The 24,125-nt window shown below is 46.8% G+C and overlaps 1 protein-coding gene across 1 annotated transcript in view; it reads right to left on the reverse strand.

Annotated features, from left to right (window-relative positions):
* The window catches only part of Evc2 (EvC ciliary complex subunit 2), a 95,561-nt gene that overhangs the window by 66,128 nt on the left and 5,308 nt on the right, over nt 1-24,125 (reverse strand). The window contains exons 2-7 of the mRNA XM_028758207.1: nt 20,734-20,802; nt 19,275-19,461; nt 17,588-17,697; nt 16,829-16,882; nt 9,149-9,283; nt 3,721-3,860 (exon numbers count right to left, since the gene is read on the reverse strand). Of these exons, the coding sequence (XP_028614040.1) occupies nt 3,721-3,860; nt 9,149-9,283; nt 16,829-16,882; nt 17,588-17,697; nt 19,275-19,461; nt 20,734-20,802 (695 nt within the window). The remainder of the gene's footprint in view (nt 1-3,720; nt 3,861-9,148; nt 9,284-16,828; nt 16,883-17,587; nt 17,698-19,274; nt 19,462-20,733; nt 20,803-24,125) is intronic.

Genomic DNA, 24,125 nt, shown 5'->3' on the forward strand with positions numbered 1-24,125 from the left:
TCCCTCTATCTCTGTCTGTCTCTATGTCTGTGTCTGTGTCTCTGTCTGTTTGTCTCACCACTCCTGTATGTGTAGTCACTTCTAGCAGCCAGGAATGCTATGAAGAGAAGTAGTTTGGAGTATACAGTATGGGGGTGCTACGGCTGCAGAGGGAAGTTTCCCTAGCTCTGTATGACTCCCCAATGCACTGTGCCCATGCGGCTGCTAATTTGACCTACTGTGTCTGACTCTTGGATGGCCACACCCCATCCCACATCTAATATGTGCTGCCACCATCGTTCAGCTTAATGGATCTTCTCTTACTCCCGGGCCAGGCGTGATGCTGCATTCCTGGAATCCCTGCACTGGGGATATGGAGGCAGGAGGATCAATAGTTATATTCACGTTTGGTCACATAGCAACTTCTGAGGCTAGCTTAGGTTACATGAGACCCAGTCTCCAAGAAGAGGAAGATAGGAAGAAGGAGGAGCCTTGAGTCCCTGCTCCAAGGTATTTGTATTCTGCCCATGTATACAGTACAAAGACAAAACCCAATATCCAGGTAGTGCCCACTGCTATGTTGAGCACCTACCAGGACCACAGCCAGGATCTGCTAAAATACCTGTCAATTAATTATTTTTTAAAAGTGTTCTAAGCATGAAGAAGCAACCCCAAACAATAAATGACCCAAAGAAACCAGCAAATGGCTCCATCTTCCTAGGCTGTGGGCTTTCACAGAGGAGGACCACAGGCATTGCTTTGCAGAATACTTGAAAGGAAAAAAAAAAAAAGATGAGCATTGTAAAAATCCAAATGAACCATATGGTTAACACACAAAAAATGACTCAATATGTGTATTTACAACTCCAGCACAACAAATACTCCCTACACAGCTGCCGCATACAAAACAACCTCCAGACAGCACAGGAGCCGCAGCAAGAGCTCAGCGCTCAGTAAGGGAAGAAAACCAGAGACAGAAAGACAGCTCTGAACATCTTATGTTCTGTCTCAGCAGCATCTGCACTTGATACTTCTAAGACGCCATTCATCAGCAGCTCAATGGATCTGTAAGCACTCTGGACTGGGTACAAGTCCATTGCCACCCTCATGACCTCAGGCAAACCACTGAAGCCTGTCCTAATGGCAACTCACTTGTCTGAAAATTGAGCAGAAGTGAGAATTTCATATGATTCCAGATGCTTGGTGTCACCAGCTTTTCAGTCTGGGTGATATGAAATTACTGGAAGCACACATACGACGTTTCTAGAACCTTCTGTGATCAGGCAAGCTACTCAGTTTCTCCTTCCTCATAGTAGGTCCCAGCATGCATTGGGACCAAGCCCACTTCCACTGTAACCCCAGTCAGGGACCCTGATAAAAACCAAAGGATAAAAGCAGTTCTCCAATCCTTTTTGTGAGAGGTGGCCTGTGAAGAAACGATGCAAAGCTGAACATGCGAGCAGGCCCAGGGCATGCTCTGTCAGGAGTAAGCCAGCAGTGGGGGAAAGGGCACAGTGCCACCTAGTCTTGGAAATGTGGCAACAATCAAGCTCCATGCCCGTCTGCAGGGTAAGAATCCCAGCTAAACCTCCAGTGAGAATTGCAGGCAGGATAAATGACTTACTAGAAAAAATGGCTATTTTTAGTAAGGAACTCATGAGAGGCTGATTTCCATGCAAACTAAGCCCCTGACATTTTCTTTGTGGGAGCTCCAAAACCTCAGTGGAGGTCAACACAGAAAGATAAAAGGTAACTGACAAGTGGAGGAAAAGGGGGAGAAGAAGGGAGAGAGGAAGAGAGAGAGGAAGGGAGGGAGGGAAAAGGAGGGGGGTAGGGAGGAAGGGAGGGAAAAGAAGGGAGGGAGAGAGGAAAAAGAAGGCAGATAGGTAAGCAGGCAGATAGGCAAGCAGACAGACAGACAGACAGACAGACTGACAGACTGACTGGCTGACTGAGTAGGTACTCAAACCAGTGTCTAGCCAGTGATGCTGAAACACAGTTGAGTCGATAAATTTTAAGACTGTACTGGGGTGGAGAGGTGGAGAGATGGCTCACTCCACTGGCCACTGGCTGGTCTTCGAGAGGACTTGTGTTCAATCCCCAGCACCCACACAGAAGCTTACAACCTTCCGTAACTCCAGTCCCATGAGATCCAACATCTTCAGGCCTCTGTGGGCACCACACACATGCACATTCTGCTCAGACGTACACACAGGCAGAACACCCATAATAATAAAGTCATTTTAAAAGACGGAGCTGGGGGAGGAGGGTGAGGCGCCGAGAGGAGGAGGGATGAATTTCACTCTTGGGCTGAGTGCTCACAGTCCATGCTTGCTGATCAATGTGAAACACTCCTCCCGACAAAGTAAGATCAGCAATCAAGAAGAAACAAAAGGAAGGCTCCAGAGTCCAAGAGTAACTAAAAATGTCAATACTGTGGCATCAAAGTAAGCATGGTGCACCACTGTGGAGCGTTTCCTGTGGTGGCGAAGGAGGAGACTAGGCTTCTCATAGCCTTCATACCTTGAGTTCAAACCAGAAGCAGAGGGCGGACGTGCTCCTGCTTCACGGGGTCAGAAGCACGCAGAGTCCTGCATGTGTAAATTAAAGCTGTCAGTAACCCAAGTTGGATGGCTCCACCCAACCCTTCATGTTCATACTGGGGATGAGGGGAACACCTTACTTTTGGCTAGGAGATGCTTTGATAATTGCTTGTGTCCATATCACAACATACGAGATGGTGTTTTTGGTTCCCAGCAAGAGCTTACATTTCAGCTTCCCACCCATGTCTGCCTTCCTAAGACAGGGTGGCAAATTTTAATTGCCATCGTTGGCATTCCAATTAGAGAACTAAGCAAGAAAAAGGCAGACAGGCTTGTGAACAGCTTTCCAAAGCCTAATTACCCAAGCCACGCACACTACCCTGAAATCCAGAAATGTATGGAGCCCTGGGCCTCACCACTGAGTGAGGTCGGTCCTGTACACCCAAGGCTCCAGGCCTGGCTGACTCACAGAGCTACTGAACAAGAGAGGAGCACCTCCCTAACCCACAGTAGAGCAGAGTCCTCACTGCCAAGGACAAGTAGCTTAAAAAGTTCCATGAGTCAGTCTCAGTATATATAGCTTTTGTCCGAGGAGGAATTACAGCTAAACTGCGAGCAACGCACCCGGAAGGGTAACTAACCTTCAAGTCCTTAGGTAAGGGGAAAACAACACCCCACCCCAAGTTTACATCCTTTTCAGCCAGGGTTTGGCAGGATGGAGACAGCACAGGGCAGGTCTTTATCAACAAAAAAAAGAGTTCTACCCAGCACACCAAGGTGGGCACCTGGGCTGGCCTCTTTTTCAAACAGCCATTTCTTCCCTGTTTTCTGTATTCAGTAAACAAACACCCAGCACACTCTTCGGTTGAGATTTCACAAATATCCCTTGCTCCTTCCCAACCTTGTACCTCCCTTTCTTCCTTATGCCCGAAGTGTTTCCTCTCACTCCCCTTGGAAGCTTCTACTACAGCATCAAATACCAGTCATGATGTCACCTCCTCCAGGGGGCATTTCCAAGGCTCCGGCAGTGCCTCCTCTTTCTGCATCCAGCTGGCCCAATAGTATCAATGCCTAGCAACCCTTCCATTCTAACCACCAAGTGATGAATGAATGACCAAGTAAACCCACAAAGGACACTCCACGCCTGCTGCCCCCAACCCATCACCTCCTGAGAGCAGATATGACTGGGGACTCTTACTCTTCTAGGGCTTGAAGCATGCTCCCAGGCTCCTCAGAAGTCAGGATGTCAACCACTTGGTCATTGAGGGAAAGGTCCTGGCTCACACCGTTAGCAGAGGTGAAGGGTGAGGGTTCCAGCTTGTTCTCAGGATGCTGAACCTGTAGAAGTGGAGTGAGCTGGTTTGGCTTTCTAGAGAACATTGCTGGGAGAGAAGGCAGGGCTGTGTGTGCAGTAGGAGAAGCTGGCCTCCTTCCACCTCAGACCAGCCCCTGTCCTGGTCAGAGCCTCCAGTTCTCAGCAAATGAAAATGATGCTGATTTCAACAGCAGCACAGAAGTGTTGGGTAAACAAAGCAAAGACATGCAGAGACATAACCATAAATACTCTGCTACTGGATGGGTGGGGGCAGGGAGGGGAGATACCTCAGTCAGGAAAGTGCTTCCTATACAAATGTAAGGTCCCCAGTTTGAGCTGTAAACCCCACATTTTTAGAAAGCTGGGTACAGAGGCAGACACTGGCAGAGAAAGGCAGATCCCTGGGACACACAGCCAGCCAGCCTAGCCTAACTGTTGAGTTCTGGGTTAATGAGAGACCCTTCCTCAGAAAAACAAGGTGGGAGGCACCTGAGGAGAAGACATGTACATCGAACACACGGGGGGGGGGGGAAGGGAGGGAGAGAGGGAGGGAGGGAGGGAGGGAGGGAGGGAGGGAGGAAGAGAGAGAAAGGGAAGAGAAGGAGGAGAAAGAGGAGGAAGAAGAGGAGGAGGAGGAGGAGGAGGAAGAGGAGGAGGAGAAGAAGGAGGAGGAGGACCACCAGGGTGAAAGAGCGTCTTCTGGACTTGACAGGATGGCAGCACTCATAGCTTCATGGCACCTGCAGTTGCTTGCACAAGACCTGTACAAGATCAAGCCAGTCAACATCTCACCATGTATGGTCATGAGCCCTCAGCCCTAACTAAGGAACTATTGCACAGTTGACGGCTTCTTGGGAAGACAGAGACAGTTTCCTTTATGGGTATGACCCTGGTAGGTTGACTCTGCTCCAGTGGATGGCCCCACCTTTAGGAGGTTATGGGAGCTCAAACCTTACTCCTTAGATTATTTTTAAAGTCAGGGATGGACTTGGAAAGAGTTAGGGGAGGATTAGAGGAGCGAATACGATCAAAATACATTATGTGAAATTCCCAAAGGATTAATAAAATATATACATTTAAAATGACAGGGGAATAATTTTTTGTTGTGTTGTGTTTTATATTCTTTTCTCATATATTACATCCTGACCACAGTTTACCCTTCTTCTCCCACTGTTGGGATTTTCACAAGAACACCAAGCTACTCAGCCATAACATATATGCAGAGGACCTAGGTCAGACCCCTACAGGCTCCCTGACGTCTGCAAGTCTCCATGTGTTCCAGTCAGCTAACTGTGGACTGTGTTCTCACGGTGTCAATGCTCCCTCTGGTTCCTCCTTCCTCCCCACCCCCACCCCCCAGGATGCCTGAGCTCTACATAGGGTTTGGTTGTAGGACTCTGCATCTGCCCCCATCAGTTACCAGAAAAAGTCTCACTGGTCTCTATAATGACAATTCTGCTAGACTCTGGTTCCAGAACACTCTGAGAGCAGGATAAACTGTAGGTAGAAGGTTTTGCGGCTGGGATGGTGTCTCAATCCCTCCACTTGAGGCCTGCCTATATCAGATGGTCAGTTCAGGCTTGATGTCCCACATTACTGGGAGTCTTTGCTATGGTTACTCTCTTGGATTCAATGGAGTTTCCATTGCACTAGATTTCCAACTTGCCCCCAAAATGCTTCCCAGTGCCAGTCATTTCTCCCAGTATTTTCTCCCTCCTCCACTGCCTGATCCTTTGTTTGCAACCTCACCTGCCCCCAGTCCACCTGCAAAATTTATTCTATCACTCCTTCCCAGGGAGATCCGTGTGTCCCCCAACCTTTAAGCCCTCCTTGTTACTTAGCCTCTCTGAGTCTGTAGGTTGTAACATGATTGTAATTTATTTAACAGCTAATATCCACTTAAAGTGAGTACAACCATGTTTATCTTTCTGGGTCTGGATTATTTCACTCAAGATGGGTTTTTTTCCTACTTCCATCCATTTGCCTACAAATTTTATGATGTCATTGTTTTTAACAGCTGTGTAATACTCCATTGTGTAAATGTACTATATTTTCTTTATCCATTTTTCGGTTGAGGGACATCTAGGTTGATTTCAGTTTCTGACTATTATGAATAAAGCTGCTATGAACATACTGAACAAGTGTCCTTGTAATAGGATGAAACCTCCTTTAGGTACATGCCCAGGAGTTGTATACTGGGTCTTGAGGTAGGTCAATTCCCAATTTTCCTAGAAATCACCATATTGGCTTCCAAAACACAAGTTTGCACTTCCACCAGCAATGAAGGAGTGGTCCCCTTGCTCCACATCCTTGCCAGCATCTGCTGCCACTTGAGTTTTTGATCTTAGTCATTCTGACATGTGAAAGATGGAATCTCAAAGTTGTTTTGACTTGCCTTTCATTGATGGCTAAGGATGCTGAACATTTCTTTAAGTGTTTCTCAGCCATTTTAGATTCCTCTGTCAAGGACTCTGTGTTTAGATCTGTACCTATTTTCTAATTGGACTATTTAGTTTGTCAGTGTCTAGCTTCTTGAGTTCTTTATATATTTTGGCTATTAGCCCTCTGTCAGATGTGAATCTAGTGAAAATATTTTCCCATTCTGCTGACTGCTGTTTGTTCCTATTGATGGTGTCCTTTGCCTTTACAGAAGCTTCTCAGTTTCCCGTTTACTGTTGATCTTAGTGCTTGAGCTATTGGTGTTCTGTTCAGGAAGTTGTCTCCTTTGCCAGTGAGTTCAAGACTAGTCCCCATTTTCTTTTCTATTAGGTTCAGTGTATCTGGTTTTATGTTGAGAGCTTTGATCTACTTGGCATTTTGTACAGTATAATAGGTATGGACCTATTTGCATTCTTCTACCTGCAGACATCCAGTTAGACCACCAGCATTTGTTGAAGTTACTTTCTTTTATTTGTTGTATATTTCTGGCTTCTTTATCAAAAATCAGGTGTCCATAAGTATGTGGATTGGCATCTGGGCATTTGATTTCATTGAAAACTGTGTCCGTTTTTATGTTACTATCATGTGGTTTTTATTACTACAACTCTAGTACATCAGGGGTGGTGATACCTGCAGAAGTTCTTTTATTTTACAGGACTGCTTAAGCTATTCTGGGTTTTTTGTTTTGTTTGGTTTTTCCATATGAAGTATTATTCTTTCAAGGTCTGTAAAGAATTGTATTGGAATGTTGGTGGAGATTGCACTGGATCTACAGTTTGCTTTTGGTAGAATGGCCATTTTCACTGTGTTAATCTTACTGATCTATGAGCCTTTCGTGTAGATCTTTTCCATCTTCTGATATCTTCTTCAATTTCCTTCTTCAAAGACTTGAAGTTGTTAGCATACAGGTCTTCCTCTTGCTTGATTAGAATTTCCGCAAGATATCTTATATTATTTGTGGATGTTATGAAGGGATAGTATGTTGTTTCCCTGATTTCTTTCTCAGCCCATTTGTCATTTATATATAGAAGAACAACTGATTTTTTCTTTTACTTAATCTTGCATGCAGCTACTTCACTTAAGATGTTTATCAGCTGTAGAAGTTCCCTGGTAGAATTTTTGGGGTTACATACTATCTTACCATCTGTAGATAGCAATACTTCTTCCTTTCTAATTTGTATAACCTTTATCTCCTTGAAATATCTTATTGCTCTAGCTAGAACATCAAGAACTATATTGATTAGAATGGAGATAGTGGGTACCCTTGTTATATTCCTAATTTTAGTGGAACTGGTTTGAGTTTCTGTTCTCTTGATTTTATGTTGGTTTTTGGCCTGATATAAATTGCTTTTGTTATATTTAGGCTTGCCCCTTGTAGTCCTGATCTTTCCAAGACTTTTATTGTGAAGGGATTTTGTCAAAGGCTTTTTCTGCATGTAATGAGATGATTATGTTTCTTTTTCCTTCAGTATGTTTATATGGTGGGTTACATTGACAGATTTCCATATACTGGACCATCAATGCACAGAGAAATAATTTTTAAGCCCTTCATCATCATCCTCCACATCAGAGGAAAACTCATAAGTGGCCTCCTTGACGTGATCTTGCTGGCTGCTTCCTGACGTACATACAGGCCTGTGAGACAGAACTCACAACCACAGCCTGCAGGAGGATTGGCTCAGAATCTGATTCTGCCCTATCTCCAGCACCTCAGGCAGGTTGACTCCAAGTGTCTTTGATGGCATTCAAGGACACACTTGGTAATGCTGGTGATCCTCTCCTCCTGTCAGGCCCTGAATGTGTTATTTCCTGGGATAGAGTGCCTTTGAATCTGGTCTCAGAGTGTACTCCTGTGGAAATGAAGATCGGGTACTGAAAAAGCTTAGGTCTAAAAGATCCCAAGTGGAATCTCTTAAAGCAGTCAAAGGACCCTGAGAGAGACCCAATCTTCCAGGAAGTATCCACAATGATTCCCAGGGGAAGAAGATGCTTGGTTAATGTTTAAAGCAGAGGAAAGAGTTACATGAAGGAAGATTAAGGAAGGGATTAGGAGCCCACTAGAGTGATCAGGAAGAGCTCTGCTCCCTCAGGAAAGCCAGTTGCTGTGTACACCCAGAGGGTAAGGTGAGGGACGGGAAGAAATGAGACATAAGTCAGGTCATGAGGGACTCACAAGCCAGACCAAGGTCAGGTGACAGAAAACAGGGCTTGATTTATAGGTAGAATAAAGCTACCATGCAGATGAGTGTAAGAGGTTGAGCAGAGTGAGGATTAGCAGGTTTGGGGAGGGTTCAGGGGAGGATATGAAGACGCTGCCCAGTGGTAGCCATGTTGGCATAGGCAGGAGGAAAATGCTGGCAAGTTCTGTAGCACAGGGGAGCAGCCTAGTCACCAAGAAGGTGCCACATAGTTCACACTAGCTAAAGACAGCATGTACATTTCCTCACACAGAGAAATGATGAATGCCTGAGGTGATGGGTATGCTATGCCTAACAGCACATTACACGCTGCACACACATGTCAACCTACCACACTCTGCCTGATAAATTCACACAAGTGTGTGTTAATGAAAATAATATTTAAAGAAATAATCCTAGAAGCTTTTGCTTAATTAATGAATGAATTAATTTGCTTATCTACTGGCAATGCTGTGGACTGTCCTGGCACAGGCTAGATGATTACTCTACCATTGAGATACATCGACAGCCCTAGGGTTAATGATAAGTTTGTGTCCTGGGACAAGCAAGGTGAGAATCTTCCTTAGATCAACAGTAGAGTCTGACTTGGTCCACAGTTGAGACACATCAGGCTAAAGGATGAGTGTCTACCTCACATCACTGCCAATCAGAGCATTCCTGGGAGGGAGACTCACCCGGCATCTAGAGAGCATGCTTCCCTGCAGACACCGACCCTGTGCCAGGAAGAACAAGGCTGCCAAGGTCAGGAGGAGGGAGATGAGGAAGGCTCCGATGAAGCCTGCTGCGTGGAGACCATGGTTAGGCAGAACCTGCATGGAAAGAAGGGAGTCTGGGATCCCTCATGCTACCACCACCTGGTTCCACAATCAGGTAGAGGATCCCCAGGTAGCATAAAACAGAGACAAAATACAGGTGCTGAGAAATACCCAGAGTCCACAAACCACAGAGACTGAAGGCAAGAGACTGGTTGCCAGGGGCTGGGAGAGAAGAGATGAGAGTGACTGTTTCTGGGTGCAGAATTTCAAGCTCTGGGAGTGATGGGAATGTTCTAGAACGATATAGTAGCAATAGGTGCACAATACTTGAGTCACATAATATCAATGCCAGTAAATCTCCTATTTTGTTATTATGTGTACAAATGTATGCATATACACACACATATGTATACGCATACACATGCACACATACACACATGCACATGCACACCTGTACACATATACATATGCACAATACACAAATACACACATGCACACATACATACTTATGCACACACACTCATATGCATACATACACACATAGCATTCACATTACAAAACCTGAAACACCTCACCATCAGTCAAAACCTCTTTTTATTTAAGGGGGGATGTTTTTTTAACTTGATTTATTTTTATTTCATGCGCATTGCATGTACATTTGTGTGAAGGTATCAGGTCCCCTGGAATTAGAGTTTTTGACAGTTGTGAGCTTCCGTGTGGACATTGGGATTTGAACCTGGGTCCTCTAGGGAGCAGCCAGTGCTGTTAACTTCTGAGTCATCCCAGGATATCTGAGCTGCCATTACTACTGTGTGCAGAAAAGGGTTCAGGTTAGAGGAACATCTAGGCAACATTAAATGGATGGAGGACTGAGTGACAGAGTGGATGTGTGCAAACTAGAGCCAACAGTGGAACACTCTTGGAAGGCTGGCACCAGTGGGACCTCTCTACCAGGGTGACCGAAACCCTCTAATGAGACAGGAACCAAAACTGAGGCTGTTAGAGCATTAGATCCAACCTCAAGTCCTCATCCCTAAGTGTCAGAAAGAAAAAGTGTCTAAGAAGTGACTGCCTCCACCCACTGAACACACTAACTCCCCCCACCGCCTCTTGCAAAGACTCATCGCTCACCGTGCCCACCCCTTTAATCACACACTCGCTGCAGTCTTGCCTCTGAGAGATTCTTCCTAGCGTTTATGAGGAGCGATACTGCACAAAAAGGCCTTTCAAGGAAGACTTGAAAAGACAAGAATTCAATACTGCATTTCAAAGACACAATAAAGGCTTGTTTAGAAAGTTTGGTTTCAATTATGTAATGAATGTATCTATAGGCTTGGAAGGCTGGAAGCTGTCATTGTTCAGCTTTGGTGTGTGCAGAGGCTGGGTAAAGAGAGCTCTCCGGAAGTCCAGTGGCCACACAGTAATCCTGCCCACTGATGCCTCTAAACACAGGAAACAGGGGCTCACATGATGACTTTCCATGTCCCCTATGCCCAAAATGCAGGAAATGGGGAGCACACATGGTGTCTTTCTATGTCCACCTATTCCCCCAAACACGGGAAAAGGGGACACACAAGACTCCAGGAAAAGGTTTCAGCAAGTTTTAAACCTCTTGCTTGGCCTCCATATTCAAGAAGCAGGCAGGAAGGTGCCTCGCTGCCCCTTGTCCCAGTGACCTGGAGGGGCATCAGTGACAGCAAAGAGATTCTTGGCCTCCGAGTGATGAGTGAATGTTCAGACCAACTGCAGAAAGTGTCAATCATACATCGCATGCCCTAATGCAGCCTCGTTGTGATATATCATATTTGTTGTCAACTTGGCTAGATCTGAAATCAACTAGGACACAAACTGCTGGGCACAGCCCTGAGGGATTTTTCTCGATCATTTTAAGTAAGAAGACCCACTCACACTAAGCGTGTGGCTGTCCACATAAAAGGTATCTGAGCGGGGAGGCTTCATTTTCTGCCTTCTTGATGGTGAGTTCATCTACTCTGTTTGAAAGTTCATCCATCCCATTGCCACTGGCCCGGCCACTGCTGCCACCTCCACCCCACTCCCGACATGGGAGCCCAGCTTCCAAGATGGGGTGAGGACCAGAGACTCCAGGAATCCTCTATACTTCAGAGCTACTTTTGGATTACTGAGGCACCCAGTCTGGTGTGCAGAGAAGCTACTGGGTCCTCAGCGGTTTCTAACTTGTGGGTCTCAATCACTTTGGGAGTTGAAACGTCCTTTCACAGGGTTCACATATTATATATTCTGCGTAGCAAATATTTATATTATGATTCATAACAGTAGCAAAATTACTGTAATAAAATAGTATTAAAGTAGTAATAAAATATCAATTTTATGGCTGAGGTCACCACAACATGAGGAACTGCATCAAAAGGTCATAGCATTAGGAAAGTTGAGAACCATTGGTATAGACCATCTTGTGCAGACCAATCTAATAAACACCTTTAAATGAATCTGTGTTACTGGTTTAAGAACCCTGGCTAATACACTTGCTAATTCCAATAGAGCAGAGCTTGGCTCAGGCAACATCAGAGGCTTCCTCACAGTCAGGGTGCTGGAGAGCATCACAATCATGGCCGTGCCCAGGATCTCTGCAGCTGCTTCTCTTCGGATAAAATGAAGACACAGGCCAGATCATCCTAAGGCATCTTCTAGGCAAAATGTCTCTTTTGTCAACAAACAAGTATCAAGTGCCAACCAGAGGAGTAAGCCCAAAGCTGTGATGCTATGAAAGTCCAGCAGGGGCCAAACAACCAGTCTGGGGAGAGGAGATGACCAGAGTCAGAGATGCTGGTCTGAGTTCTGAGGGATGCCTGAGAGAAAGACTCAAAAAACAGAGGGTCCCAGGGGCCCTTGAAGGAGTCGAGAGGATTAACTTAGCTGATGAAGCCTCAGTAAGAATACCCTATGGAAAGAGCACAGGAAGCTCTGTGTTCTGAGGAAGACAACTAGATTCCTATAGCTGAGGTCAGGACAAGGATCCTCTGAAGGCTGGAAAGTGAGGTGACAGAAAAACCAATAGTGATGATATGATTACTGTCTGCCACCACCTCAGCTTCAAGGGCTCCCTGTAAAACCATATGTTTGAGAATTCTCACTTCATAGCTAGCCACTTTCATCTTCTTATTAACTAACACGTGCTCTTTACGTATGAGGACACTTGTCTTTTAAGTACACTATAAATACCTCCTCAAGTTTCTCACTTATCTTTATTTCTGTTGTTTTTAGAAGTAAAATCCCGTGGGGTTTATATTCAAATTCTTCAGACTATTACTCATATTGACTTTCTATATCTTACTTTATCTATTTATATGTTGGCTTGACTAGAGCATTCACCTCTGTCATTCTTTCAAGAGATCCATCATTTGGCTCTAAATCTACACAGACGCTGTCTTCTCTCCATTTAATAAAACACCACTCTACTGAATAAACACACAGATGAATTCTCTATCTCCCTGGGAGGACTGCTGGCAGTGGACTCTGAGTGACTCTGGCCACTGTGACTACTGGCAAAACTAACACTAACACTCCGTGTGTGTGTGTGTGTGTGTGTGTGTGTGTGTGTGTGTGTGTCTGTCTGTCTGTCTCTCTTTTTCTCTCTGTCTCTGTCTCTCTGTCTGTCTATCTCTGTCTCTCTCTCTGTCTCTCTCTCTCCCCCCCCTCTTGTGAGTGTGTGTGTTTCTCTGTCTATCTCTCTTTTTCTCTGTGTTTCTCTGTCTGTCTCTCTGTCTCTGTCTCTCTCTCTCTCTCTCTTTCTCGTGTGTGTGTGTGTGTGTGTGTGTGTCTCCATGGTTCCTGGGACCCTTCCCAACAAGCATTGCAACCTGCCATCCAGGTGCCTGCCAGTTGGTAGTGCCCAGTCTACAAACAGCAGGTGAGTCTGGAGGAATCCAAGACCTGCAGTTCATGTCTAGCTCTGTGGGATACTCTCAGAGACCAGGGGGTAGAGGAGGTCAGGGATTTGGGTGGTAAACCAAATTTTTTGCGGCCTAGTTTTCCTTAACCAGGTGGCTTGTGAGCTTGAGGTGGGAAATTAAAAAGGTGTAGGATAGTTTCCACTTGCTCCAGCATGATGGCCACATAGCAAGCAGATGCATTCTTTGTTCTGTCTAATGAAAGTACTGGTATTCCTCCAGCCACCAGTCTCCCACCGGTACACCCCCGTCACCTCTAAAGGTGCCCGGGTCAGACCTGAGGAACACACTCAGAGCCAAGGTTCTCTCTCCAAGAAACCTGAGGGAGGTTGTGTCAATCCTATAGTCAACATTAGCTTAACCCTGAAGCTCTGCACAGCAGACTCCAGTCCCTAGAATACCACACTGGGCCTCACAGACGCTTCTGATGCCAGTGCGGCTCCCCAGGTACAACACCTGAGCCTGAGACATTATGACAATGGTCATTCTGATTGATCATGCTGGCATGTTGCTGTTGCTCTCTTTCTACATAAAAATGACACCAGGAACAGGTGCTGATGTTCACAGACTTAAAGAAACACCGTGCTCTGCATAGACTAACCGATTTGCCTGGATGGATATCCACGTTCTGATTCTCAGCCCAGAGAGGCTAGAACACGCTGAAGGTCACATACAGACAGCGAAGAGTCAGGATTCACAACAGGCAGCATGGTTGTAAAGCTTGCTACTCCCACAATACCATGGCATCTCATGTTCACATGCCTCAGGTCTGCACAGAGATCCTGAACAGGTCCCAAAGGGGACCTGGTGAGGGGCAGCCTGCAGCCTGCACAGGCACTCTCTTCCTTCCGAAAGGCAGTGTATAGGTGAGAGGCAGCCTGAGCCCAGGAGAAGGGCTCTTTCCATCCTTGTGGGAGGACTAGGCCTTGGAAGATGGGGCACATTCATTAAGAGAATGTTCTTTACCACAGTCATGAGGGCATCTGTCACCTCTTCAACTGACTGGCAATCATCATTGGTGACAATCAACTCAATCAAGGGATAGTTACTGAATGATTATCACCTAATAGGTAAGGCAATAAAGGGGACACAGAACAAGGTGAATAAGGCTCTTTCCTCTGGAGATCTCAGACCAACAAAGAAAACCGTGATCTCCATCCTAACTTCCCCCACTGAACTGCAGGCTTGCTAAATGCCAGATCCGGCTTCCTTTCCATCTCTTCTGAGCAGGGCTTTGGCCCCTAAGAAAATGCTGAGAGTCACCACATAACTGTGGGGTTTGCTACTAGACTACCTGGAATCAAAGGCCATGCTATTATCTGCTAGCCCTCCGAGCAAGAGTTAACAAGCTTGGATTTGTGGTCCTTCTTTTCTCTAAAGGCCAGTCTTTGAGCTTGGGCCTTGGCCAGCATCTGGGGACCACATCTGGGAGGGAGGCCACCATTCACTTTGCATGTTGTATAAATAGTGAGATCCCTGATTCGCACCTGCCCCCTCCCCCTCTTCCTCCTCCTCTTCTCCCTCCTCCTCCTTTTCTTCCTCCTCCTTCTCCTCCTTCTTCTCCCAGAGTCAGGAATTGGTGTGAGCAAGGTACATGGTACCTGTGTGATGCTTAGTCCCTAAAGAATGTTCACAGAAGCACCTGTGACTCATTGCTGGGGAATCCCCTGGGGAGGACCTGAAGGTCACTGAGGACTTTCTCTAGACTTCACCTGTCCCCTAGGCTAACTTTGCTGTGTGGCTGTATAAGTTACTTTACTCCTTGCTATGACAGAACACCTGACAAAGCAACTTAAAGGAAAAAGGGTTTCTTCCAGGTTACAGTCCATCATGGCAGCAGGAGCGAGATGCAGCTGCTCCCAGCGCATCCACATTGAGGAAGCAGAGAGAAATGACACTGCTGCTCAGCCTGCTCTCTCCTTTGTGCTTAGTCCAAGCCCCCATCATATGGAGACGGTGACGGCAACACTCAGTGTTACACCTCTCTAGAGACGCTCTCATAGACATGTCTACTAGTGTGTCTTTTAAGTGACCCTAAGTCCTGACAAGCTGATAGTCAAGTCATCTTTCACTAATTCAGCCATGAGAACAACTGTTAGCCTCTGGGGTCACCAAGCCTAGGGGTGGCCTCAGAGAACATGTCATTCTAAATGCAGGATCTTTGGCAAACCACATGACCTCAGTTTCCCCATCTATGAAATAAGGGCGACTTAATAATGGAATCTCTCCCAAAAGCCTGTGTCAAAGATGACAAGATTGCACATTTGTGAGCTGCTCAGGCGACCTGAGATGCTGAAGAAGCGTGGCATGTATATGTGTAATTTGGTCACAGCCTGATGAGGTTAAGAAACACCAGGAGAAATTCTGACTTTGGGTGCATCTGAGGGAGATAGCAGGCGAGACAAAACAGAAAGATATACCCGGTATATGAATGTGGATAAGAGCCCCCAGACCCACCCTACTTGTGGGTGGACTCGGACAACACCCAGACCCACTCCATGTGAGTATGTACAGATGCTACCCAGTTGGCTGGACCAGAATGGAACCAATACAGGAGCAAGATGCATCAGTCTGTCTATCTGTTTGTCTGTCTCCTGATGCAGGGACGCATTACTCTTGTCTGGTTCATGGACCACAGAATTCAAGATAGTTCTGCCTAGGACTATAAGCCACACACCAATAGACACTAGAGTCTCAGACTTGTATCCTCAGATGAGTCATACCATCAGCATCCCAGGCCTGAGGACTTCCAACTTGGACTATGCCACATGCTGGCATGTAGGGATTTCTCCATCATTGTGAGCCAATATACATAATGGAATCACTCTCCTCTCTCTCTCCCTCTCTCTCTCTCTTTCTCCATCCCTCCTCCCCACTCCTGGAGAAGACTGACTAACCCACAGAGTGAGTCACACCTGTTAGACACAGGCGAATGAGTGTGTGTGCTAGGAAGAGCCCCATTGCCAAGCAAAAAGGAAATAGATTGCTAGTGAACATCAGAGGCAAGGAGGATGCCTACAGACTACAGCATCCTGGTACAATCTGGGAAGACAAGTCTCCATGGGATGTTGCACACGAGTTAATTCAATCTAGAAACTTCCTTACATACATGCCAAGAGATTTGTTCCTTGTGGCAGTGTGAATAAGAAATTTCCTCACAGGTCATGTATTTGAGGTCCCCAGTCAGTGTCACTGTTTGGAGGATGTTATGGAACTCTTAGGAGGTATGGCCTTGTTGAAAGAGCTTTGAGAGTTCATAGCATGCCTCTACTTGCTTTGTGTGTGTGTGGTTGAAGATACCATCTTTCAGCTTCCTGGTCCTGCAGTCATGCCTTCTACCATGACTGACTCTCATCTCTTTGGAACAGTAAGTTGAAATAAACTCTTCCTCCTGTGTGCTACCTTGGCCACAGTGCTTTATTGCAGCAGCAGAAACAGATATAATTTCCATGGTAGTTCTAAATCCCATCAGACTGGCACTCAAACTTAACCACCACAGAAGGTCACCAAGAGAACTAGTCTCAGGACTCATAGGGCCTAAGACTCCTACCTAGCAGGGATGTGAGGCCCGAGGCCAGCACCTCCCCTTGGCTCTGAGGTCGGACCCAACATCAACATAGCATGAGCCTAGGTGGGCATGAGACCAGGATGGATGTGAACGTTGTCTTACCATTATCTTTTCTTCCACTGTGATGGTAAAGTGGGCTTTTAGCTGAGTTCTGTTCTGGGAAAAGAGAAAAAAGAAATGCTCCAGTCTCATGGAGTCTGACCCACGTCCAACCCACACACCTGAGTTCAGCTATAACAGCCTCTGGCTGCTGGGTGATGTGGGGTTCGTCCCTCTAGCTCCTCTACTGGAGACTGTGGCAACTGAAACCCATGTCCTGAGGGGCAGGGGGCACAGCTCTCTGTGGAGAACTGGGTTGGGGCATTGCTGTCAATCCAAACTCAGGTGAGGTGTTCATCTCTGGGTGACTCGGCTGTCTCATTTGTAAAATGGGAGCCACATCGAACTCAAAGGTGGCTGGAAAAACTAATTAATATGGACCATGGGAGAGAATGGAAGGGGAGATGGGTTTTAACAGGGAAGCTGCCCAAGTTAGCAGGTGACATCTACCCAGGGAATGGAAGAAGGGAAAGAGGACAGAGGGAGGGAGGGAGGGAGGGAAGGAAGAAGGGAGGGAAGAAGGGAGAGAGGGAGGGGAAGAAGAAGGGAGGGAAGAAGGGAGGGAAGAAGGGAAGAAGGGAGGTAGGGAGGGGAGGAGGGAGGGAGGGAGGGGAGGAGGGAGGGAAGAAGGTAAGAAGGGAGATAGGGAAAGGAGGGGGGAAGGAGGGAGGGAGAAAGAACTGTTCCAGTGCCCTTGTGATCAGTACACCGAAACACCCATCCAGGGCAGTGGTAGGACCCAAGCAAGGGTGACAGGGTTACCTGTGAGGGGCTCTGAAAGATGAGCCTTGCAGGAAGATCCAGGCTCTGTCCAGTCCCAAAGGCTGTGGGGTCCAGCGAGGCCATGTAGCTGACAGAGTAGCACTCTCCCACTGCTCAGAGACAGTAAGCACAAGTGAAGAAGGGGACAGGCCTCCCTACACCAGGCCATTTTCCCCCTAGCTTAGCCACAACCCTGGCCCCTGCAATCCTGTACCTGCCACAACTACTCACAAGCCCAGATCCCCAGCAACACACATCTGGATTTCATACACTCTAGGGGATTCTGGGAGTGATCCAATGGGGAAAGGAAGTTAGAATTTGGTCGAGGCCTCCCAGACACAAGCAGGCAGCACACTCTGCTGGAAGCAAGGCTGGTCTCTCAGGCCCTTTCTCAGTCTGTAGCACACTCCTCTGAGCTCTCACAGAAGGGTTACACACAGAAAGCAGGACCCTCAGCTCCTGAGGGTGCCAGTCCAGCAGGTGGATGACAGAGCTAATCTACCAAGCTTAACTTAAAGACAGCAAGACCCCTGGGTAGAAAGCGGGGGAGATGGGCATGGAGCCTGCGGATCAGTTTGTCTAGAAAAATCAACACGTCCACTTTGCCTTCTCACAAGGATAAAAGCTAAGACATTGAGAAGGGGAAGGCAGTCTCAACCACCTCCCCAGACCATAGTCCTTACCCCCAGAGCATCCCTGCACAGGCCCCCAGAGGGTGCTGAGGTTTAACATGAAGAACCTGTTCCCTTCTCTAGTGTGCAAGAGACACTGTGACTGAGATCAGGCAGGTCGTAAGTAAAAGTACTTGGCTCTCAGTCAGGCTAAATTACACTTTTTTTTTTTTTAATAAAAATGGGGGAAGGGAGTCAAAGGATGATGATGGTAATGGAGCCAGGGAAGCAGGAAACTAGAGTCTGCTGGGCTAGTTGATTTTAGAGTCAGTCATTGGATGATGGGTTGCCTGTATCCTAACTTGAAAGCCACCACTGTGCACCAGTTGGATAAGCTCGGGAACAGGTGACTTGGGCTGTGTTCTCAGGGAACACAGTCTCCAGGTCAGAGCAAAAGCTTGGAATAAATGGGAGAAAACAGCACCAAGAATTAAAAGATGGCACAGTGTCCACAAACCCAGGGCACCTCCTCAAGCCAAGCTAGATTATGTGGATATCTCTCAACATCGCTGTGACCCTGACCTTGCCCAGTGGATGGCGCCATGCTTGATGCAGGCAAGGACATGTGTGCCCTGGTGGAGGAGCAGCATTTAGTTAGTAGTTAGGGTGAGGCATGGCTAGAGTAAGGACAGTCAAGAGAATGTCCCTGAGTAGAGGCAGGAGGATGGCTTGGAGTCAGAAATCAAGTAGAACTTCCAGGAAAGGTAGCCCTAAGATTAATCCTCATGGAATAGAGCTATGTATGTTATAAGTAGGACAAAGGGACCACCCAGTACTGTCTGAGGGACAGGGTCAGAACAGGCATGACCCAACAGGAGCAAGAGCCATGAAAGATGCTGGAAAGCAAAGGGTAGGCAGTGAGGCCCACAGCTGGAAAAGGCATTGAAAGGGAGCCAGGGAAGGGGGGTGTCCTGGTTTGCCATGGTAGGCTAGCTCTGCTGTGACCCTCTCCGAGGGAAACACAGGAAACACATTCTAACACATAATCCATAGCGGCCTGAAGGATCTGTGGCTACCTTGCAGAAAGCTCTTTCTGAAAGTCTGGATTCCATCCTGAGTCTTATTTCCAGACGACTCCTTCACGGTGAGGCCAGTGATCTCATCTAGCACAAGCAGGTCTGAAAGGTTGGCTGACGTGGGCGTCCTGGTGTTGTTCACTGACAGCTGCACGTGCATGGTCTGTGATTCTCTCTGCCCAGACACCTAGGGCAGGAGGAAAGTGGGTGAGGTCAGGCCCCTGTTGGCCTAGCTTCCTGTGATGACCCATAAGTCTTGAAGAGGATCCCAGACTCTATCAGGTTCCACCAGATGTGAGAGTTGGGAGCCGGGTTGTTGACCCTCACATATCAATCTATGACTTAGAGTCGACTTCAGAGAAACCAGAGCCCTGAGATGCAGTGAACTCATTTCCACAAAGAAATCTCCTGAGTACCAAACTTAGGATAGGGACACTGTGGCAGCTGGTACTCCAAAATAGTGACCTGAGTCACTAAAGATACAGCCCTGACTCCACAGCCAGAGCTCTGAGGGTCATTTGCTTTCCCCTCCTCCAGGCTGGTCTTCTCCTCCCAGGCTCAGCCTCATCATATGTATGACCTGCTATGTTTAAATCTGCATCCCCTTCATCCCAAAGGCCTTGGCATTAAAGGCCTGCCCCTAGTTCACAGTGTTGTTAGAAAATGTTATCCTCGGGCTTGGGAGATGGCTCAGTGGGTCAATCATTAGATGTGCAAGTATGAAGACCAGAGTTCAGATCCTCAGAATTGATGTAAATGCCAAGAAGAGACCAGATCCCCAGAGCAAGCTGAGTAGCTAGACAAGCTGCCCCAGTGAGCTCTGGTTCAAGTAAGAGGTGCTCTCTCAACAGACAAGGAAGTGATTAAGGAAGGCACCTAACATCCTCCTCTGGTCTCTATGTACATACAAACACACACACACACACACACACATACACAGAGAGAGACACACACACAGACACACACAGACACATACACAGAGAGAAACACACACACAGACACACACACACACAGAGACACAAACACAGACACACAGACACACACAGACAGAGACACACACACAGACACACAGACACACACAGACAGAGACACACACACAGACACACACACACAGACAGACACACACAGAGAGACAGACACACACAGACACACACACAGACACACACACACAGACACACACACACAGACACACACACACAGACACACACACAGACACACACAGACACATACACACACAGACACATACACCGAGTATAATATACCACCCTTTCATCCCTGCTCTGACCGCTAGGCTTTTGCAATCAAATTACCCCAACAAACCTAGAGAGGCCATGCAAGCTCAGTTCTCCTGTTCTCTTCATTGTCCAGACCTACTACTGTTCGCTAGTTCCTAAACACATGATGACTTTGGAGATTTGGGGGAGGGGAAATCCAATTATTTTCTCCCCTGGAAACTTACCAGCGAGCATTTTTGAAATATCACTCCATTCTCAGAGGGACCTTGGACTTCTCTTGAAATATCGCTGTACTACAATAAAACATAAAAATCCTCAGAAAGTGAGAAAAACTTCATGTTCCACCTGTCTGGTGGAAATGTAAGATGAGAAAGTCTTTAAAGGATACCACAGGGATTATTCCTGCTGATCACAGTTTTCAGGAACTTGACATATTTCATTTAAATAGTGTTAAAGGATCATAAATCAAAGCCTGGGAAGAAGGAGAAGTCTCAACATGAATCACAATTTATTCTGATCTGGGCCTGATGCAGCCAGTTATCAGACTGGGAGATAATTGCCAGGATATGAAGTCCAGAGAGCTGTGTTCTAGATAGAACCATTTATTTACTGTGTGTCATTGGACAAGTCACTCAGCCTCTCTGAACCACAAATCCCTCTCTGAAAGGTGACCATCTCAAAACTTCCAGGAAGCCTGCTTAGCCCAAATTGAGAGGTGAAATCTGGTTCCAGTTGAGTCCAGTTGAACCTGTGTACTCCACTGGGCCCTAGAAAGTTCTAGTTCTTCCCAGCATGTGGTGTGTGGTGGTGGTGGTGGAGAAGGAGGAGGAGGGGGAGGGGGAGGAGGGGGGAAAGAGGAAGAGGAGGAAGAGGAGAAAGAACAGTCCTGGATGGATCTCCTCAGTGTGACAGGTCCTGTACCACACATAGCAAGTAATGATGTGAGCGAACCTCACAGCAGCCCTCTCTTCCATCCATACTAGGCTTCTAGACCAGGGTAACCAGGGGCTCAGACTTTAGTTTGTGCTGGTAATGGTCCTGCTTGTGCTGCACTCATCCCCTTCGCTCGCTGGGTGCTCTGCACTAGAACAAGCGGGTATGTAGCAGAACTGAGCGGACCCAAGGGAAGGTCTAGTTCTGGTAGCTACCACCAGGTGAGTGTCTGAGTCCTTCCATGCTACTGTAACAGAATACCTGTGTCTAAGTGACTTATCAAGAAGGAGCCAGTGCAAGATGCTACAATAAATCTCTGAACGCTCTGATGTATCTATGGACTGGGTAACGGGTACCAACTTGGCTGTAATGGGCTCAGACATGAGGTGGAAGGAATGCTGGGATGAAGTCTTCTTGGGGATGACTTAAGAGACCACAGTCAAAAGCTTGGAGATGCAATTCAAACTCTGTCATTTTAGAACATCAGTGGCCTCTCTTCCCATTCACATTATCTTGTTCCTTTCTATCTAGGACTTTATCAGGGCAGCCTTCCTAACCTATGCACTCACTCTCCAGTGCTACATGGCACTGAAGTTCCCTGGGGGCAGAGGGAGAAGCCAATCTGTGCCAAGGATTCTACAAAACTGACTGATCCATCTGCATCTCTCTGATTGTGGAGAGTTGGGATATTGCAAGTCCAGATTCAAATGATCTGGGACAATCATTAGCCTCCTGAATAGCCAATTCATTCCCCTCTCTCTGTCTGACCTAACATCCTATGACTGCCGTGTAAAACCTTCTGGAAAGTACTGACTTAGCAGATCTCTAGCTTCACCAACCCCAAAGCTAAGAATGTCATCAGACAGCATGTGAGACCCCCCCCCTTTGCTATAACCTGTCAGTCAGATGTCCGCACTGCTTTGTCCTTCCCAGAAAGGCCACTATTATGTCATAAGGCTATTTCTGTATCAGAACATGGTACTTGGGGCAACCTGAAACCAAACCCATCCATGCTCCCCACTTACTCAACAGAAGAGCCTCACCAGAAAGCTCCTCTTTGCATTCCACATGGGCCTCTACCTGTCTAGCAGCCCCCTAAACACATTCTTGGCACCTGTGGACAGTTCCTGCCACATCGGCCACTGTTTATGCTTCCTGTTTTGTGTGGATCCACAACCCCCACTGCTATACCAAATACCCAGCAACACCACTACTTACTCTCTTACTCCAGCTGAGAGAATGCAGGGCCCTCCAGAATGGGGACTGATCTTGGTGTATCATATTCTCATGACAGAGCCTAGCCCTGGAGGGCCCTCCTTAATGAATGGCTGACTTGAACACTCAGTTCCCACACCAACCCCACTCTTTCTTCTTACCATTCACTGGCACCACAGGGACTTTGCACAGGACTGAGCTTAATAAAGTTGTCTCAGCCACCTCCAGTCACAGGCAGCCTTAAGTACACTTTGTATTTCACATTTAAATAGCCACGTGGAGCTAGCAACCCATGCACCCAGGTAGCTGAGCAACAGGAAGGGACAGAAGCCCACTTAGTCCTGAGCCTCTATGTTCAGGTCCACAAAGCACTTCCTTATGGAACTAAGCCTCTGTGAGCAAAAGCCTAGGGTGCCAGGTCTATTGAGCATGCTACCTGCAACCGCACACATCATGACCACAGTCTCCGTAACACGGGGGAAGGCAAATCACACCTTCCGTGTCATGTTTTGAAGAATTAAACTGAACAATGTACACAGAGCCGTTATCATAGGACTGTGCATACAGTGACCCAGGGAGTGAGTGGGCTCTTCCCATGTCTGTGACTGCTGTGCCATCACCATCATCATCACTGCAATGCTCTTCATTGGGAACTACAAAAATCACCCCTGTGCAACCAAAGAACATTGGACTGAGTATCAGTACTAGAAGTAAAGGTATTGAGATTTGGTGATTGCTACAGACAGGATCTAGGTGGGATCTAAGTATAAAAGACACACAGCAGACGCCTGCGGTTAGCTGCTCTGAGAAACCACCAAATATGTCCTCATGGGACTTACGAAAAGTGCAAGACTACAATATGCAACACATTTATAAATAGCATTGTTTATATTATATAATTTATATCTTTTTGTTCCCTGCATACAATACACTACTTGTATAACTTCACTATATAAACAGAATACTAGAAAATAGTAAGAGGGGCTTGCTGCGATGAACGTCTTGAAGGAAAGCATGAGAGGGAAGGGTTTGTCTGGCTTACAATGAACTCCAGGTTACAATGTATCACTTCAGAGAAGTCAACGCAGGAGCCCCAAGCAGCTATTCCAGTCACATCACAATCAGGAGGATAGAGAACTGAGTTCACTCAAGTCACCTGCTGCTGCCGCTCAGCCAGCTCTGTTCACTCTGACTCAGCTCAGTACCCAGCCCACGAACTAGTATCACCCTCATTCACAGAGCATCTTTCCACCTTAACAACCAAGACAATTCCCCTCAGATGTCCCAAAGGCCACCCTGATGTAGAGAGACTCAATTCCTTCTTAGGTGACTCTAAGTTGTGATAAGTTGGTAGTTAAAACTAGCCAGCACACTTGTGGAGAGGAATAAAGGGTGACAGAGGGACAGAGTAATAAGGCTTCTTTTCTGTTTGGTTGATTGTTGTTTTTGTGTTTTTTTATTTGTTTGT

Source organism: Grammomys surdaster, unplaced genomic scaffold, assembly GCF_004785775.1.
Source record: "Grammomys surdaster isolate TR1022 unplaced genomic scaffold, NIH_TR_1.0 126187, whole genome shotgun sequence".
In the NCBI taxonomy this organism is placed as follows: Eukaryota; Metazoa; Chordata; class Mammalia; order Rodentia; family Muridae; genus Grammomys; species Grammomys surdaster.